Source organism: Lissotriton helveticus, chromosome 6 (genome assembly GCF_964261635.1).
Source record: "Lissotriton helveticus chromosome 6, aLisHel1.1, whole genome shotgun sequence".
Classification (NCBI taxonomy): Eukaryota; Metazoa; Chordata; class Amphibia; order Caudata; family Salamandridae; genus Lissotriton; species Lissotriton helveticus.
Genome location: NC_136067.1, coordinates 956792125 through 956812531, shown reverse-complemented (window position 1 = coordinate 956812531; position 20407 = coordinate 956792125). Strand labels below are relative to the sequence as shown.

Here is a 20407-nt window from a genome sequence, read left to right as displayed (position 1 = left end):
CAAATTATTGTCAGTCCGGTTGCCCCTTCTCCAGTCCTGGGTCTTCTAGGGTATGTGAAAGATAGATACACCACCTAAACATCGTAAATTACACACACTCCTCTTGCTTTATGCCAAAAGACAGGTTGCTGTCCGCTGCAGACGGAAGGGAGTGCCCACAATCAAGGAGTGGCGGAAGGATGTCATGTATGGCCACACACAGCTGAGCACTTTTTGGTAACTTATGCCCCCCGACCTCAAGACCCCACAACATATGGGAACCGTTTCTCGACTGGGCTCAGAACCAACCTGAGTCTCCTGGGCAAGTCCACTCCGCTGACGATTAGTTATATGGATCGTCCCTGTAATGACCCCACTTTCCTGAGCTATCATGTATGTTTCAGACTTTTAAATGTGAGTGGGTTAGGCCTGTTTAGGACTTTTGGGTCCACACCCCTTATGGTTTATATTATATTCATGTTTACCATGTTTCAAAATGATGAATGTGGTCTGGATATATACATGTTGTCTGCGGGCGTGTTTGCGGAGGTCACCCATTTTTGCTAATATGCTCTGTAACCCATTGTATTGCACTGATATATTGCTCATACTGATGTACTGTCATGTTAACTTTTCTGTGTTGGAATTGTCAGCTGTTGTCTTCTTTTTTTAGAGAATTTAAATACAAAATTAAAAAAGAAGAAAAAAAACCAGTTTATCCCACATGAAGACTTTAAAACAGTGGTTCAATCTCTAGTCCTCTCAAAACTGGACTACGGAAATGCCACCCTAACAGGAACCCCCAAATGCTACCTCCAGCCATTAACCTCAATCCTCAATGCGGCTGCCAGACTCATCACAAGAACCAAACACTTCAACCACATCTCCCCAGTACTCAAAAGTCTCTCTTGGCTCACCATCTACAAAACTGCATATATCACCCACAAAGCTCTTCATTCTGCAACCCCCAAATATCTAAATTCTAAACTAGTGCGAGCAGGTGAAAATCTGGTTCTGAGAAGCTCCAACGTGCTCCTCCTTATACCCCCTAAACACATTTTTTTTAAATCCCAGACAAGATCCTTTTTTTAGGAAATTCCCCTAATGCTCACTCCCTAAAGAACTATGCTGCAACCCCTCCATCTCCTGTTTCAAACGAGACCTCAAGCCTCTATTGCTCACCAAGTACCTCAAGTAGGGCATGAAATTACTTTCACCTCCCATAGACCCAACTCTCCTGGTCAATTTCCAGTCAAATCAGAATCAATTAGTCCTTTATTCGACTTTCATCTGTTAGAAAAATCATAAAAGTACATTTAAAAATTTACACAAGTAGAATAGTTTTAAAATTTAAAAATGTGTTCATCTAGTAGAGCGCATGTAAAAGATTCATTTACAACTATCACAATTTATAAAGTGCAAAGATAGAAGCAGTTAAAAACAGTCTAAAACATCTTAAGCTGTACAGCAAATAGAGGAGAGTATAATCCTAGCATATAATTTTCGCAGCTTAATCTAAGTTTGGCCTGTGTCTGATGACAAACTTCAGAAATTTAGCTTTGGCTTTAGCAGAACACTCTTCATCCAAAAATTGGAGAGAGAGAAATGCGGGGCGACACCTTCAAAACCCTTAGTTTTTAAAATCGGTATAAGCCAGCGTTTCCTTGGTTCACAGTAAAACTTACAGAATAGAATTGTGTGGATTGAAGATTGGGCAGAGGCATCATCACAGGGGCATATTTTTAAATTCTTTGCCCAATCGTTGGTTTTTGGGAAAGTGACCAAACGGTGGAAAATATCCAGCCTGAACCGTGTCAATAAAAATCTTTCATAGCTTGAGAAATTGAAAGTTAAATAAGGTTGAATGGTCAAAGTTGTTTGAAATAATAACATATGAAACAAAATTAATGAATTGAATTTGTACTTTCTAAAGCGCACTTATACCCCAACTGGGGTTTCCTGGGGCTGTACGCATACTGCTGTGGAACCCTTCCTGGCTTTTCCCTGTGAAATGTCCACTCCTGGGCACCCCCAAGGTGAAGCCAGGCATCCCAGCACTGTTGGTTCAGCTGTGTGGATTAAGCAAGCTATTGCCCAGAGTTGCAGAGTGGGACCCATGATTAGAATAGGCACGAGGCAAGAATTATCAGGTCAGAGGAAATCAAGCCCAAGACCCCCTGAGGCGGGAATTGAACCCTGGTTCCGGGCCAGACCTCTGCATCAGGGTCTGCCGCTCTAACCATTAAGCCACACTTCTCCACATTGAGCCACACTTCTCCATGTTGTTCTCTATGTTGGACTGATGTTTTACTGGCCTCATTAGTCAGCCGCTGGTATTCTAGGTGCGTCAAGCAGAGTTTTTGAACGCTTTTCTAGAGGGTTCTGAGATTAAGTTGGGAGAATAATAATATCGTGCCATACCCAAATCCTACAAGAAGTTTTTAATGTAGGCTATTCATCCAATCTTGTGAGCGTTCTCTAGAGAAAGACAGTCCTGTATGAACCTTTGACAAAAAATTGTTTTATTTGATGACCAAATCCGGTGCCATAGAAGGAGGGGTTGGATTTTAACTAAGTCTATTAGATATGACAGACCCAGTTCCAAGAGGAACGAGTAGCTCGCATTACCCTGTGGGACAGCGAGGAGAAAACTTAAAAAACAATTTTAACCATTTGCAGGCTTCAACCTTCCAGTATCCCCACACGCCAACCACGTAAGTTGCGATGGCTACACATTTAATCTTATATATCTCAATGAGTTCGGTGGGGGGGCCTTCTTCCCAATCTCCTTGAGAAATTAACTAACGCAACTGTTGCCCTCATAAAAAGCAAGAACATTTATGATCTATTACAATTCCCAGATACGAGTATGTGTTTGTGCTCTCAAGTTTTACATTGCCGATAAAAATAGCCTTAGTTTTCTTGGTTCTAGGACCTGAAGACCTAAAAAAAGTTTTTTTAATATTAATTTTCAGGTCCAGATTGGCCATAAAAGTGCTGTATCTCACAAGGGCACGTTGTAGTTCTAAGGAGGTACGGGCTAAAATCACAGCGTCATCGGCGTAGAGTAAGGCCGGTATTGGGCAGGTCCTGGCACCCTTTTACCATGTCCTGTTACAGGCCATTGGTATAGAGTGTAAAAAGAAAGGGGGCCAGGACACAGCCCTGCCTAACACCTCTCTCTACCCCGAATGACTATAGCAACCTATGACCCTGCTTGCAGGCAGGTCGCTCCGCACGCTGCTGCACGGCTCTGCCTGCATTGTTTTTGCCTAATCTTGTATTTTTCCCCTGTGCCTAACTTGCTTTCTTGCCCAGACTTGTTTTTATTCCCCTGTGCCTGTACTTGCTTTCTTGCCCAGACTTGTTTTTATTCCCCTGTGCCTAACTTGCTTTCTTGCCCAGACTTGTTTTTATTCCCCTGTGCCTGTACTTGCTTTCTTGCCCAGACTTGTTTTTATTCCCCTGTGCCTGTACTTGCTTTCTTGCCCAGACTTGTTTTATTCCCCTGTGCCTGTACTTGCTTTCTTGCCCAGACTTGTTTTATTCCCCTGTGCCTGTACTTGCTTTCTTGCCCAGACTTGTTTTTATTCCTCTGTGCCTGTACTTGTTTTCTTGCCTAAATTTGTTTTTCCTTCCTGTGCCCAGTTCTCCCGCGTCCCCCGCCCATTTTACCGCTGCTGCGTCTCTGCGGCCCTGCCTACCTGCAATCCCATTTGCCGCCCCGCTCCCGCCTCCCAGCTGCTCCTCCCTACCACATCCCCTCATATGGAAGGCGCACCTAAGGCAAGTCCGTCAGTGCCCGGCCGTGCCTGGACCGCACTCAGCCCAGGACCCCTGGACACCACGAACGCCACGACGCCCGACACCGCTACGATGCCAGAACGCTCCATGCACTCAACACCGGACGATCACACACCTGCTTCCTGGCCGCCCCGAAGAGCACCCACGGAGCTTTCACCTGCCGGAACTGCAGCTTCACAAGCATCCGACCCACTATGCTGCCGACCAGGAAAGAACCCAACCACCCCAGATGCATCCTTCTCAACACCCGCTCCGCCCGAAAACATGCCGTTGAACTCTGGGACCTACTCGACTCAACCTCCCCAGACGTCGCCTTCCTGACGGAGACCTGGCTGAACCCCGCCTCGGCACCCGACATAGCCACAGCCGTCCTCGAAGGCTACAAGATCACCCGCAAAGACCAAACCAACAGAGCGGGAGGAGGAATCGCCAACGTCCACAGGAACACTCTCAGAGTCACCGCGGAACACCTGCACTTCCAGACCCACACCGACCCCAACACCACCCTTAGAGGAACCCTCATCTACAGACCGCCCGGACCCCGACCACAGTTCAGCGACTCCATCGCCAACTTCGTCAGCACACAAGCCCTCGCCTCCACGAACTACATCCTCCTCGGGGACCTGGACTTCCAACTTGAGAACAATGACAACACCAACTCCACCACACTGATCGAGCCACCCGCGGACTCAGACAACTCGTCACAACACCCACCCACTCCGCCGGTCACACGCTTGACCCCATCTTCTCCGCAAGCCCCCACGTCTCCTTCAACCATACCACCAAACTCCACTGGACCGACCACCGCTGCATCCACTTCACCTTGAAGAAACCCACCACGCACAGATGCCTCACCGCTGCTGGAGCAAAGTCACCGAAGACCAGCTAACCACCACCCTCGCCCAGAGCCCACCCGCCGACCATACCGACTCCGACACCGCCGCCAGCAACTTCAGACAGTGGATCAACGACTGCGCCAACACCCTCGCCCCGATCAAGAAACCCTCCAACAATCATACCAACAAGAAAACCAACTGGTTTACTGAAGACCTCCGGGCCTCCAAGCAAACCTGCCGAAAGCTGGAGAAGATCTGTCTCCGTGAACGAACACCGGACAGCCACGCCGCCCACAAGAATGCCACCCGCAGACACCATCACCTCATCAGATCCGCCAAAAGGGCCTCCTTCAAAGACCGCTCAGACAACAACGCGCATAACAGCAAAGAGCGCTTCAACATCGTGAAGGAACTCTCCAACCCCAGTTCCAACACCAATGACGTCCCACCCTCGCAAGACCTGTGCGATTCGCTGGCCACCTTCTTCCACCGCAAGATCACAGACATCCACGACTGTTTCAACGCCATGACCGCCCCGACAACCACTGAGACCTCTGCCCCCACGACCACCATCCGCACCAACCGCCTGCTCTACTGGACCAACATCAACGACGATGACACCATCAAGATCATGAACACCATACACTCCGGATCTCCGTCAGATCCATGCCCACACTACATCTTCAACAAAGCCAGCACATCCATCGCACCCCATCTCCGGAAAGTCATCAACACCTCCTTCAAGACAGAAACCTTCCCGGAGAGCTGGAAGCACGCCGAGATCAACGCCTTACTCCAGAAACCCAAGGCAGACCCCAAGGACCTCAAGAACTTCCGGCCCATCTCCCTGCTCCCGTTCCCGGCAAAGGTCATCGAGAAGACCGTCAACGAACAACTGACCCGCTACCTCGAGGAGAACAACATCCTGTAACCTTCCCAGTCCGGGTTCCGCAGCAACCACAGCACCAAGACTGCCCTCATCGCCGCCACCGATGACATCAAGTCCCTGCTGGACAACGGAGAAACGGCGGCCCTCATCCTCCTGGACCTGTCATCCGCCTTCGACACGGTCTGTCACCACACACTAAGAACACGCCTCCACACCGCTGGGATCCAAGAGAAGGCCCTGGACTGGGCCACCTCCTTCCTCTCCGGCAGAACACAGAGCGTCCGCCTTCCCTCCTTCCGCTCCGAAGCCACCGAGATCATCTGCGGCGTACCCCAGGGCTCATCCCTCAGCCCAACTCTGTTTAACATCTACATGGCACTGCTCGCCCACGTCGCCCGTCGGCACAACCTCAACATCCTCTCCTAGGCTGATGACACCCAGCTGATACTCTCCCTCACCAAGGACCCCCACACCACCAAAACCAACCTTCACGAAGGAATGAAGGCGGTTGCTGAATGGATGAGGAACAGCCGACTGAAGCTGAACTCGGACAAGACGGAGGTCCTCATCCTCTGATCCAACCTTTCGGCCTGGGAGGACTCCTGGTGGCCGACCGCACTGGGAACCGCTCCAACACCCGCGCAACCTAGGGGTCATCCTCGACGCAACCCTCCCCATGACTAAACAGGTCAACGCCGTCTCCTCCTCCTGCTTCAACACCCTCCGCATGCTCCGTAGGATCTACAACTGGATCCACACTGAAACGAGAAGAACAGTTACCCAGGCCCTTGTCAGCAGTAGGTTGGACTATGGAAACGCCCTCTACGCAGGAGCCTCAGCCAAACTCCTGAGACGGCTCCAACGCATCAAGAACGCCTCTGCACGCCTGATCCTCGACATCCCTCGCCGCAGCCATATCACACCCTACCTGAGAGACCTGTACTGGCTCCCGGTCAACAAGAGGATAACCTTCAAGCTCCTCACCCACGCACACAAGACACTCCACAACACCGGACTAACGTACCTCAACAGACGACTTAGCTTCTACACCCCCACCCGCCAGCTCCGCTCTGCCGACCTCGCCCTCGTTACAGTCCCCCGCTTCCGAAGAGCGACCTCAGGCAGCAGATCGTTCTCCCACCTCGCCGCCAAGAGTTGGAACACCCTCCCCATCCACCTACGGCAGACCCAAGACCTGCTGACCTTCAGAAAACTCCTCAAGACCTGGCTTTTCGAGCAGTAGCAGCATTCCCCACCCCAGCGCCTTGAAACCCTCACGGGTGAGTAGGGCGCTTTACAAATGATGTGATTAATTGATTGATTGATTGAATTCCCCCCCAACACCATACCTCACTCTGGCTGTGGAATCTGAGTATAATTCATGCAAAAAATGTACGAGGGGCTGCTCTACCCCCATATCCAGTAAAATGGACCATAATTTGGTATGACTAACGCAGTCGAAAGCTGCCGGCAAATCGACGTACGCCATATATAGGGCCCCCCCCCTTAGCATTTACGTACTTGTCCATCAAAAGAGACACATTAAGGGCTTGCTCATTGGTACCAAGTCCTTCACGGAACCCAAATTGTATATCCGATAAAATCTTGTTATCGTCCGCCCACTGCTGGAGTCGCTCTAGGATAACTCGCACCGCCACTTTCCCCAGAGAGTCCAACAAGGAGATAGGACGGTAACAAGAGGGCGATTGGCGGTCCCCTTTTTTAAAAAAAGGAACAAGAATAGATTGTGACCACGAGTCCACAAGCCCTACAGGACATGATGCTCGTAGGACTCTGGTCAAAATTGGGGTCCACAAATCCATGTTAAATTTAAAAAGATCGATTGGGACCCCATCAGGACCTGGGGCCTTTCCATTTTTGCTAGCCAACAATGCAAGCTCCACTTCTTCATACGTTATGTCTAGAGCTAACGGAAAAGGAGTTGTTTTGGACTCAGTGATGGTCGGAACGTGTACGTTATGTGTTTCTTGCCCATTAGGGGGATGCCAAATGTCCGCTCGAAATGTTCAACCCATAATTGTTCATCTATTGCAACATCAATTTTAGGCTTATCTCTGGATTCAAAGGGGATTTAATAACTGTCCAGAAAACGGCACTATCTCTTAGGATACAGGATTTATGAAGTTGATCCCATAGATCTTTTTCAATTCTACTTTCCTAGATTTTATGACCCGATTATACTCCCTTCTAAGAGTAGCAATTTCCTGGGTATCCCTTTCTGTTTTATGTAGTGCTACTTTTAGTTTTCTATATGCATTAGTGCAGTTACTATCGAATCATCCTTTGGTTTTGGGCTTTCGGTTTTTCAATTTGACAAAAAGCGCTTCTTTTATTGATTTTGTTGCGATCGCAAAATTTGTCATAACATCCTCGTTAGAGGTGGCCAGATCAAGACATTTTTCAATCGCTGTTCGTGAATTTTTTATCACACTCGTGGTGATATCCAATGGGTCCACTTTCTCCCACTTAAGTGAATACCCATTAAGCCTATCTAAAATAAAGGTGTTTTGCCCAAGGGTCCTCATAGTATTATGCCTATCTAGCTTCTGCGGGAGTTTTAAGATGATGCTGTTAGGATAGTGATCACTAATAATAATGTTGTGGGTCTTAAAATTCAGGACTCGAGATCCAGCTTTGGAAGCGATAAAAATAAAATCTATTATACTTGACCTTCTTCTACCGTTGAAAGTAGGAATAAGCGGGATTAATGGATTCACCATATCATTTTCCAGACCTAGATCTAAGCCACAAAAGGTTTCATTCAAGCAGTCCTCAATTATAGTATGGGGGAAGTGAGTTACCAGGTTTCATTCTCATCCATAATCCCACAGGCTAAGTTATCACTATTCTTGCACAAAGTTTGGTTGAAATCACCTCCCCAAATAATTGCCACATCTTTAGTGGCCTTGTTAATTAATTCCTGGAGGGAGAGAAAGATTTCTTTTATCACTTTTATTAACTCTCCCGAGTGGAGATTGTTATAAAAATTGACCAGTAAAAGAATGTCAGTTTTACTCAGGTACAGAATTAATATTTGGAAATTGGGTTCCAATTTAATTGGAACGATTTTCATAATCTGCACGAGATTAGAAACAAAGATGATCAAGCCACCTTTTGCTCTGCCAGAGGGTGATGGTAGTGCTGGGGAGAAATAGGTTTTATAGCCCTCTAAGTGTATCTCAGATGTAGCCCACGTTTCTTGGATACAAAGAATGCTAAATTTACGAACAAAACTAAGCCAAATATCATTTGCCACCTTAGAGCGCAAACCTGCGGTGTTCCAGTAAAGTATACTAAGGCTGGAATTGCCCCGGGAGCTAGCAAGAGCGGGGTCTATATTAATAGTCTCCTCTAGAAAATTATACTGAATCATACTGACCGGAGTTACTCGATTGTTTCTATCGGCTAAGCCCAAATTAACTAATAGGTTTTAGGAATGTTCAATAAAATAGTATATTTCAGGGGTATTGGTAGTAAGAATTGTAGGCTGTTTAGGAGAGGAGATCACATCCGCCAGATTAGGCATCAATTTATCAATCGTGCCCTCGGTACTGAGTCAATCCACCCCCCCTAACTCTGAGAGCATGCCAAAATGATTGAAAGTGGGGATGTTAAATCTGGTTCTATGCCCCTCCATTATACCTTTATGCAGGGGCCCCAATTGATGTATATTTGGTGGCACAGAGGAGCATGGGGGATAAAAGTAACTTAGGTCGCAGGTATATATACCACCATCTCCTCTCTGGTGATACCAGAGGGAGAGGTGTGGCGCCGCGGCCAGGGCGACTGACGCTGGAATCTGGGGACCACTGTTCGATCCCCGGCTCCGGCGGCAGGTTAGCCCAGCACCATGTGACTCTGGGCAATAGCTCGCTTAATCTTCCCGACGGCCCCCAGCGCCTAGAGACCCTTACGGGTGATTGTGCGCTTTAAAAAAAAAAAATAATAAAAAAAAAATCACAAATGTGACTAACCACCCGTCTATCCCTAAAATTAACGATGATACAGTCCACCCGTAAATCCTTTACTCTGTGCCCCACCCAGCTTAATCTTATTCAGCCAATATGTTAACTTATTTTTTTAATTCAGAATAAGATTCTGTTTTTTCGGGGTTTAACTCGGGGACACCGGATAACACTACTGTATATGGAGATGATTCTGGAGGTAAATCAATATGTGGGAATATTCTATTTGGTTTTACAACTGTAATTGATTCCTTAACTGGATGTACAGCTTTATTGACCTGTCCCACAAGTCCTGGAACCTTGGCCACCTCATTCACCCCGGCTCGCATACCCCCCTCTTCAACCATCATAGTCCCACTCCCAGAAAGTTTGTCAGTCTGGCCAATTCCATTGGATAATGGGACAATTGGGATCGCGGAGGGTGAAGATAAAGCGATCGTAATGTTATGATCTCTAGTGAGAGTTTGTCTTACCATGCTCTGGTTGTGTGTGCTGTCTGCTAATTGCCTTAATGTATCAGAGCTAGATGTTGTTACATGTTCTAAAGTCTGTAATTTTTCACTAATCCGTTTTACCCATTCCAGAAGTGAGGCCATTATGGATTTCATAAGATGTTCTACTTTTTCCATAAATCCCTCATTGAGTTGGGGTGGGAAAAATAGACTCTGCCTGACTTACCGCTGTTACATTTGGCGAGGGAATATTAATCAACGCAGGTGTTATAATTGGTACAGATTGCGTCTCTATAGATACATTCTTGGAAGTTTTCCATGTTTTACTGGAGTGGTAGCTGTCGCTATGGGGCCCAAGGTTTATTGTAAAGAGATTCTAGTGACAAACGGCATTCAGTAATGGCTATTTTGTGTTCCAAAACTGATGTGGCCCTAATTATGAACTGATCCAATGTGCCAGTAACACTCCCACCTATTGCTATTTTCCTCCCTTTCCCAGCACGTAACGTCAGCTTCCCTAACGGTGTATACTATAGTGTTATAGTCTTACACAGTATTAAATGTGTACCAGAGACAATGACAGATATAAACACTTAAACTGAGGTATAGCAAACTGTCAAAAAAGTCTTACATAAGTGTCCAGGACACCGATATTCGGAGGTGGCCCAGCCCAGCCTACTCCAGGCTGTGACGGGCGCGGACGGGCCCGCCCTTGGCCCAGGCTTCGCCGCAGGAGGCGCAGGGATGATTTAAGCGCTTTGGAGTGACGTTGTCGTTGTGCGCAGCCCAGGGTGTGCTGGGGGATGAAGTCCCCGGGGCCTGCGGTGCCCCTTGAAACAGCCGTCACTTGCGGCGAAAGCGCAGGCTAGGTCTGTCGAGGTGTGGCAGCGCTTTTAACAATTCCCCAGCGGCAAGTTAGGGCAAGCAAAAAGAATAAGTCCCCTCCTACTCAGGGTCCAATCTGAGCATTCAATAGTTCATTAGTTCAATAGTTCCTGCAGGGGGAGCATCCTTCACACTACCCGCTCCTTGCCTTACGAGCTCCCTTCGTTCAGCAATGCTGCTGCCTCTACTCAGCGTTTAACATTTAGCACTGGCGTGTGCAATGTATGCCCTCTTATCTCTCAGACATAGGGCACCGGTCATCCCCACACAGTCCAGGGGTCCCGCTTACCGCATTCCTCCTGCTCCTGCTGTCACATATTCCCCCGTCCTCAGAGTAACAGCGGTTGACAGCAGTGAGCGAGAAAATGGGTCCAATGGCGGCCACAGTCCGCGACCAGCTTCACCGGCTAAATACCGTGTATAGAGAAGTGAGCTTGCAGGTAATTAAACAGACAAAAGAGCGGGGCGAGCGGTCCGGAGGCACACAGTCAGGCAGGCAAGCAGGAGAAGGTTTCCACGGTCTAGCGGTCAAGCGGTCAAGCGCGAAGGCAGACGACGGCCATCAGGAAGCAAACAGCAGCCTCAGTCCGTGGGCAGATTCCTTACCAGGCGAACTCAAACTCTATGCTCCTCCTCAGCACCAAATGACTTTATTGACTTTCACTGTGCACGTTTTGAATAGCATGTGCTCCTATTTTTTTTTTACACAATTTAATGTAATGCCTTTTTACCTCTCACTATGTAGTTGTGCAAACTTAACCTCTAAACATGTAAAGCACTCTGTTACCTTTGGGTCGAGCTAGCGCTTTAGAAAACTCAAAAATAAATAAATAAATAAATAAATAAAATAAAGGCCATGACAAGAGTGAGCTTCTATTTCATCTGGAACGGCAAGATGGACAGAGTGAAGAGAGAGGTGATGTTCAAGATCCACCATACCCCAGATGGCCATCCAAGGAGGTCAGCCTGTGAGGGCCTTCATGCATGCAAGAGGGTTCAACCAGTACAAGTTCAGCCTGAGAAGGTGCACCTCAGATGAGACATCCTACCATCTCTTCTGGGAATGTGCTTACGTTAAAGGCCTAGGCACACTGCAGACTCGGTAATGTATAGTCTGTTCACAGGGACACACACACTCGGAGACCTCCAGGACAGCGGAGGCACCTGTGCTTCTTTAAAGATGTTCTTCTAGGGGCGGAGCTAGCTCGGCCGCAAGATGGCTGCCTTCTGAGAAGGCTCTGCTGGCTGGAATGTTTTACTAGTAATTATCCGCAGCCAGAGGGGTCATTGTGCCAAGCGCAGAATAGTATTGCCCCCGGGTGCTGTGCTGACACGATTGATGCCTTTGCCTGCCAATTCTGTGATGCTGTACTTGAACTGCGCCATGGGACACATTGCAGCCTATCCACTTGTCACGCCGACTAATGGAAGCAGCTTGTAACGCTGCTGCAGAGGCCGTCGAGCTCCCCGCTTCATAAGATTCCCCCCCGGGGTGAGGAGAACCGTTCCGGAGGGCTGCAGGAGCAGTGCGGCCCCTACTCAGGCTCCCCCCCAAAAAAATTGAGATAGGAAATCTGGACCAGGAAAGTGAAGCCCTCACTGGTACTCTGTGTGCAGCTACAGATCAAGTGGCACCAGAGCAGAGAGATAGAGTTAGAGATAAGGGAAAGGGAGACCCTTGGTTTCATGAGATCTTGAGGGAAAAGAAGCAAAAACTCTGACAAGTCGAGAGACGGTGGCGCAAAGCGTATGACCCAGACGAGCTGAGAAGTTACCAAACTTTACTCAGCTCATACAAAAAATCTATTATGACCAGGAAAGCCGAGTATTATACGACAAGAATCTCAGTCGTGGCAAACACAGAAAGAAACTTTCAGAATACTGAAAGAACTTAGCCAAAAGCCTGAGTATAAATTGACAGCTGCACCCATTGACTGCAATGCTTTCCAATCCTTCTTTTTCCAAAAGGTCAGGGACATTCTCGCCGAGATCGATAACACCCCTATTAATCAGAGCTCCCTGGTTCAGCTCCAAGCCCCTACCCCCTGTAAGGTACTTACCATTTTTCCCGACTTAGACTCAACCTCTCTGACATCATTGCTGAATTGGACTAACTCGGGCTCCCCATGCAGATCCCTGCCCTCACAGGAACTTCTGAATGGCCCTTCCTGGGCTGGAAAGGCAGATCCTTGCTCTATTAAACAACTCCTTGGAGTCTGGCTTCTTACCATCCAACATGAAGGAGGCCAGTGTTATCCCCCTGCTAAAAAAATCAGGGGCAGATGTTGCTAACCCCAAAAACTATAGGCCCAGCTTCCCTTCCTGGCGAAAGTTGTGGAACAACATGTCCTTAAAACCCTCTCGGCTTTCCTGGAGGAACATCACCTATTCCAGGGGCAACAGGCAGTTTTTAGAGCCCACCACAGTACTGAGTTGGTGATGCTGTCAGTACTCGAGCTCAGAATTATGGTTGACAACAAACAACTGAGCGCTCTGATCTTACTAGACCTATCAGCGGCGTTCGATACGGTCAGCCATGCACAACTGTTGCCCAGACTCACTGTTGTGGGTATCTGAGGGTTGGCACATCGCTGGCTAGAATCCTTCTTGTCATGCCGGTCCCAGAGGATTCAGTTGGGTGAGCAGGTATCAGACAGTGGCATCCTTACCTGTGGTGTCCCCCAAGGCTCTGCTCTGTCCCCGTGCCTTTTCAAAATATAGTTACAGCCGCTGCTGGCGGTCCTAGCCAGTTGGGACTGCAGAGTCTTCAATTATGCGGATGACACCCTACTCATCCTCCGTATTGATAACTCCTCCCACATGCATAATCTGGCACAAAACATTCTCAGATTTACAGTGAATTGGATGACAGCCAATTCACTGAAAATGAATCCGCATAAAACTGAGGTCTTAGTCATCCCCACCAGAAGCAACCCCTGGAGTGATCTATTGTGGCTCCAGGAGCTCGGTGTCACCTCCACCCCAGTGAGTGCCAGTTGTGAAAAGTCTGGGCCAAACAGGTCACTTCAGTGGTCAGCACATGTACAGGTCTCATAAGGCAGTTGCGGAAACTAGTCCCCCTCCTTTCAAGCACCTCATTACAAACTATTGTGTCGGCCTCTGTTGTCTCGAGGCTGGATTATGGCAATGCCTTATATATCGGCCTCCCCCAGAAACTTATCAACAAACTACAAGTGGTACTGAACGATGCAGCCAGGATGATTTTCAGGCTCCCAAGAAGGTCTCACGCCACCCCGCTGCTGGGTAAGCTGCACTGGCTTCCCATCAAGCAGAGAGCAAAATTTAAAGGCCTTTGCATTGCCCACAAAGCAATCTATGGGCATTCCCCAGCCTACAATAAGGGTAACTATGTTCCGGGCCTTATACTGTGGTCTGCTGAGGCCTGCCACCTAGCCCTTCCACGTTGCAATACTGCATCCAAAGGCGGCAGAGCTTTCTCTGTCCTGGTCCCTCAACTATGGAACCAACTGCCTGAACACCTTCCCAAGGAATCTGCACTCCTGACGTTCGTGAAGCAGCTCAAAATGGTCCTGTTTAGAGAAGCCTTAGACACCGTTTAGCTCCCTGTCCCTGTACTGATATGGTACTGCTAGCAGCTCTGACTACTCTCTCTAAAGCGCTAAGAGACCTGCCGGTGATTATGCGCTATACAAATACCAGTTAACATTAACATTAACACATGCGGTTGTGCTGCGGTCGTTCTCTGAGCTACAGCAAAAGCTGCAAAGGAAAAAGGCATTTGTCCCACCACCTACACGGCGGTCGCATCTTAATTTGATGGGTGGAACTGCCAATTACATGTCGGATGGTTCCATTTCCGTGGCAAAGGCGGTCGGACGCTCATCCGATCACCATCATAATCAGGCTCACAGTCTGAATCACTATTGTCAGACATTCAAGAGCACTATACAAATGTAAGTGATCGTAGTGGAAAGGGGTCAGTTTTTGTGCTGCTGTCTGCTTTGCAGCTTTCCCAATTATAATATCAATCAAGTGATAGGGTGGACTTTTTTTTTAATACAAGTAACAAATCTGTGGAACAAATCTGCCATAACCTGGAGCAGCACCAGAAAACAACTTACTTCCCAATGCTCATATTCATAGAGCTTTCTTCCGAAAGTAGTTGGAAATTCAGAAATAAATCAAATGTAAGTCATACTTACGCATAGAAAATTCTTTGTGAATCGGGTCCTAAGTGTATAAACTACTCAGGAGAAACCAATACATTGACCAGCCCATCAAATTGACATGGTTATAACCTGTATTTTCCATTTTCCCAGCATAGTTCTAGCATCAACAATCACTAATTTTGGAATTAGAACAGTAAATCTGGCAGTAAGCGGTAGCATGTTGATGCACTGGTCATGTTCATTTGATTGTTGTCATTACAATTAAGCTTTCTAGCCTAGTTGGGCATCTCCATGTTATTGCATTCCTATATCAGACAACACAATAAATCCAATGGCACTTACCCATCCCACCTAAACCTAAACAAATGCCTGGTACCTATTTGCAATCTTAAAACCCTAGAATGCCTAGGACGGCTCCGGTAGGGAGGGAGGGACATCACCAGCGTGTATTTACAGATTCATGATCTAAGGGAAAGGACATTAAAGCAACAAAAACATTGTAGAAAAAAATCATACCATGTGCAATTCAAGTCACTTTAATCTTCTGATATTGCTTCATTAACATCATCTATTAGGCGCGGATACTGATCTTGTACCTTTTTGAAACTTTCCAATGAAAGAGCATAAAGTCTGCACGCTGTAAAAGCTTTTGCAGTGCAGGTTCTCTTTCTATCATCAAGAAGAGAGTACTCTGAAAAAAAAAGTTTTATAAATATTAATAAACATTTCTAATTATATTCAATGTTGCATTTCATCACAATTCACAGCATTGTTCACTCATTTTATGAATAACATTTATGATTACTTAGTGGCATATTTACCAGTAAAGTGTCGAAGAGTGTAGTTAAGCCAAGAAGCCAAGCATATGGTGCAGCCCTACATTTTCCCCTACGCTGGTTGCAGGGGAAGATTGTTTATGTGCAGGAAGGTGCCCCTTCCTGCACATGAAAACAATCTTTAAATGTTCTTTTGAAGCTTCTATGTGTGCTGCCTTTTTTTAAATGATTGTTTAAGTGCAGGAAGGGACACCTTCCTGCACATAAACAATTATTGGCGCTTTGCTGTTTGCATGTGTGCAGCAGAGCACAGCACACATGGAAACAGCAAAAACGAGGAGAAATTAAACCTTTCTTCTAGTTTCGCCAGGGTAAGACCAGATTTTCACTAGTCTTAATTTTGGCACTGCCCCATATTTACGTCACCCTTGTAAATATGAGGTAGCATCAAAGTCAATGTCAATTGCAGTCAAACACCCACATCAACACCCACAGCAACACCCACTGCCCTCCCCTTTTATGCTAAGTATAGTGTGGAAGGGTGCCTTATTTAAAATCCAGCGTTCGTGGTTTAACACTGCCTTGTATATAAGGCGAAGCCCCTAACGCCACCACAACGTCCTGAAAGTGACGTTATGGTGGCGATAGGGGCTTGGAAAAAAGCTCCTTAGATACTGTTAGATTTTGTTCCGCTTCCTTTACAATACTTTGTGAACCTTGCTGATTTAAGTTGAAGACAGTTGTATACTGTTGCAAACCTTGTGCACTACAACCACCAAAAAATACCAAGTCCGAAAAAGAGAATATTCAACATATACACTTTGACCAAATTTCTCATAAAAGTATTTGTAATGAGGTTGACATTCTAAGGGACCAAGGCAATGTTCTGCAACATCCAAGTTAGCTGAATCGATTGCAGCTCCTAATACTCAATCAGATGCTCAAAGTCCTTCATGTAGGAACTTTAAGAAATCTTGATGACAGTCTTTTGGAAGATCTTAAACAAATGTTTGAATAGTCTACCAAAAAAGTTGGTCATATCTTTCCAAGGATAACTATTGCACTGGCTACTTTTTAGACTTCCACCACTGTGACAAAGAATGTTCTTCCAGTTGCATTAATTATTTTGTTCTTCCTATCTGAGTGGAATGGAGACATCGATATTTCAGACACCGATGTATGTCTTTTGTGTACAGATGAGAGCATGACAGTCAGATTTTGGCTTATGAGAAAGAAAAACAGGATCCTGCTCTAAAGGATCACGGGGCATATTTACAAGCCCCTATTGACACAGGAATTAACTTTTAGTGACGTTCCTGTGGCGATATAGACTTCACCTTATTTACAAGGCGGTGTTAAGCCACTTGACATGGCTTAAAGCTGCCTTGTAAATAAGGCACCCTTTCATGCTATACATAGTGTGAAAGGTGCGGGCAATGGGTGTTGTGGTGGGTGTTCCACTGCAACACCCATTGGTTTTGACACTGCCCCATATTTACAAGTGTGACGTAAATATGGGGCAGCACCAAAATTAAGACCAGGGAAAACCTGGTCTTACCCTGAGAAACAAGCGGATATGCTGTTTCAATCTGTGCTGCGTTGTGTAGCACACATGGAAACAGCAAAATACCATTGATTGTTTATGTGCATGAAGGAACAGCACCATTCCCAAAGTGTCCCTTCTGTGACGAGTTGCAATTTCTAAGTGTGTTGCACAAAGCAGCACATATAAAAGTCACAAAACACCATGTCAGATTGTTTTGTGCAGGAAGATGTTCCTTCCCTTCAAATAAACAATCCTTCCCCTCAATGCAGGCACCCTTGCACTATGGTGCAAGGGTACCTGCATTGACACTAGGCTGCTAAATTTAGAGCTAGCGCAGGGAAAAACGCAGGGCTTCACTGTATTCTTGTAAATACGGTGCAGCCCTGCGCTTCAGAAGTGGCGGAACGCGGCGTTTACCCAACAAGGCTAACGCCGCACTCTGTCACATCTTTGTTAAATATGCCCCTAAATTTCTTCAACAGCCTTGGTGTGGCAGTTATTAACAACTAGTCTTCAGCAAATTCTATTATGCCTGGGCGCCCAGAAAGCAGCAGTCTGGTGGTCGAACAGAATATCATTATATCCATTTTTTCATCACATAAATAAGAATGAATGGCTTAGTTCCCCCATGGGACGCATACTTCCAAATTCCAATCGCTTATCATCACACAAAGTTTCTAAGAATCTTAGTAGGTGAAAAGCATTACCAATATGCCGTCCTTCCATTCAGTCTACAATCTGTGCCACAAACCTTCTCAATTACATGGCACTTGTTGCAGTTTGCTTATGGAAATGAAAAATATGTGTTTGCCCATATCTCAGTGATTGGCTTATAAAAGCAAGTACTCAAATACAAGTAAATACCAGTCTTTCAATATTTTGTACATTTTTTTCAAATCTTGTCCTACAAATCAATATGGACAAATTCATAGGTAAGCCAGTTCAAAGTATAATATACTTGGGAACCAAAGTATACAGTCAGTCAATAGGTCTTTATTTCGATGTATATCATAAAAGACAAAGTACAACAAGCATAAAATTCATTTCATGTAAGGTTAAAACAATAAATACATTTCACGTTAAAACCTAGATAAAACAGCATTAAATTGACCAGGGAAAGACCATGACTACGACATACAACAATACATAATTACAAAACAAAGGACTTAAACACTATAGTTCAGTGATTAAGGTTACGGGAACGTATAGACCAGGCCCAGCTAATACATTTTGCCACACCAATAACAATAAAGGCAGTAGTGTCCGATTTCAGAATCCTACTAGCAGCAATAGCAGATCTAGTGCCCAACAAACCACATACTGGTCTTAACCAGACTCTTCAAGGTAGTGTATACTTTGGGCAACAGAATAGTAAGTGTTCAATACTTTCTACTTTTGTTAGACAAAAAGGACATTTATCACTACTTTCTGGGTTCCAAAAGTGTGTGAGCCCACGCACGGGTAGCGAGCCCACTCTCAGTTGATGATACAGTTTCCGGTCTTTTGACTTAGTTATTATGTCCCAATAATCTTCATATCTCGGGACATCCTTAATGACTAGAAAAACCGAAGTCATCCTAGAACCCCCCACTAGCGAAAGTCTCTTCTCCATGATCCTGCGCCAATACATTTCTTTAAGGATTTTTTGGGATGGGAAGGTGGCACTAACCCAGAGGCCCTCCAGTCCCAGATCCTTCAGTAGTGCTCTGAGAAATGAAAACCATGGGACCCTATGGGCCCCCTCTATGCCCCTTACTTCAAGAATAGGCTCGGCATACATAGATAGTTCGGGTGTAGTCCACAGGCACTGCCAAAACGCCAGTGGTCTATACCGAACTACATCCTCTATAGGATTAATTCCCAGATCGTACTGTAGGGGGAGGCTAGGCGTAGATTGAGGAAGGCCAATAACCGTTCTAAGGAACTTATTCTGAGCTACCTTCAGTCTTGAGAGGTCACTGTAACCCCACAATTCCGCTCCATATAAAATAGAGGGAATTATTGTTGAACCATATAGTTTGGCCAGGGGTGCCAAGGGTTTAGTTAGAGAATTTGAGTGCTCCTTTAATATGGCGCCCCCAAGCTGGGCGTGTTTAAGAGACAAGAGGTCCAACTGAGGCTTCCAACTTAGGTTCTCACTCAACGTGACGCCCAAGTATGTAAAGACCTCTGTTTGGTCCAGGATAACCCCACTCATTTATACCTTTGCCTTAACAGCTCTGGAGCCCCGTAGAACCATGAATTTCGTCTTTCCAATGTTCACCTCCAACTCATGCTCGCTGCAGAAAAGCTCAAAACGAGACAGTGCTGATTGAAGGCAGTGCCTCGTTTTGGAAATAATGAGCGTATCGTCAGCGAACATGAGGGGGGGAATTTTCCTCCCGGAAAGTTAGAGAAATAATTGGTCACCCCATTAATAAACAGTGAAAATAGGGTGGGGGCCAAGACGCACCCCTGTCTTACCCCTTGGCAACCTCAAAACTATCAGTAACCTCGCCTGGCTTACCCCATCTGACTTTAGCATATGTATTCGCATGCATGTTAATAAGTAGAGTCACCTGCTCTTTTGGCATACCTAGCCCCAATAGGACTTCCCACAGCTTGGTCCTCGGCACTAAATCAAAAGCAGACCTAAGATCGACAAAGGCTGCAAACAAAAGACCCCCCCTAAAAGTACCACCTTCCAATATAATAACATAAATCTAAGTACCTGTTCTAGGGTCCCCATGTGCGGACGAAAACCTGCTTGTAGGGGCGTTAATATATCAAAGTCTGATATCCAGCACTGGATTCTACCTAGAAGGAGTCGAGCCACAATCTTTTGAACCGCGTCAATAAGACTGATGGGTCGATAATTAGACGGGACAGAGCGAACGCCCTTCTTAAAAATAGGAAGGATCTCTGCCCCCAACCACGATTCCGGTACACTTGCTCCTTTCGCCAAAGCGTTGGCTAGCAGAGTAATGTAGGGGACCCAGAGGTCTTGGTCCTGTTTAAACATATCGGCCGGAATGCTGTTGGGACCCGGTGCCTTACCACCCGGGATAGACTTCAAGACATTCCTTACTTCTATTGGGGTAAAAACCAGGGCATCCTCGCAGCT

The 20407-nt window shown here is 46.4% G+C and overlaps 1 protein-coding gene across 6 annotated transcripts in view; it reads right to left on the bottom strand.

Annotated features, from left to right (window-relative positions):
- Positions 1 to 20407, bottom strand: part of LOC144761611 (potassium/sodium hyperpolarization-activated cyclic nucleotide-gated channel 1-like) — a 1852618-nt gene that overhangs the window by 69242 nt on the left and 1762969 nt on the right. For 4 of the 6 annotated variants that reach the window (XR_013595810.1, XM_078646912.1, XM_078646913.1 and 1 more), the window contains one exon: positions 15499 to 15673. Coding sequence is in view for 3 of the 6 variants with exons in the window: in XM_078646912.1 (XP_078503038.1) it covers positions 15519 to 15673 (155 nt within the window). In the remaining 3 variants the exon portion in view is untranslated. Of the gene's footprint in view, positions 1 to 15498; positions 15674 to 20407 lie in introns of those variants that run through there. The other 2 variants (XR_013595808.1, XR_013595809.1) reach the window with 1 other exon arrangement.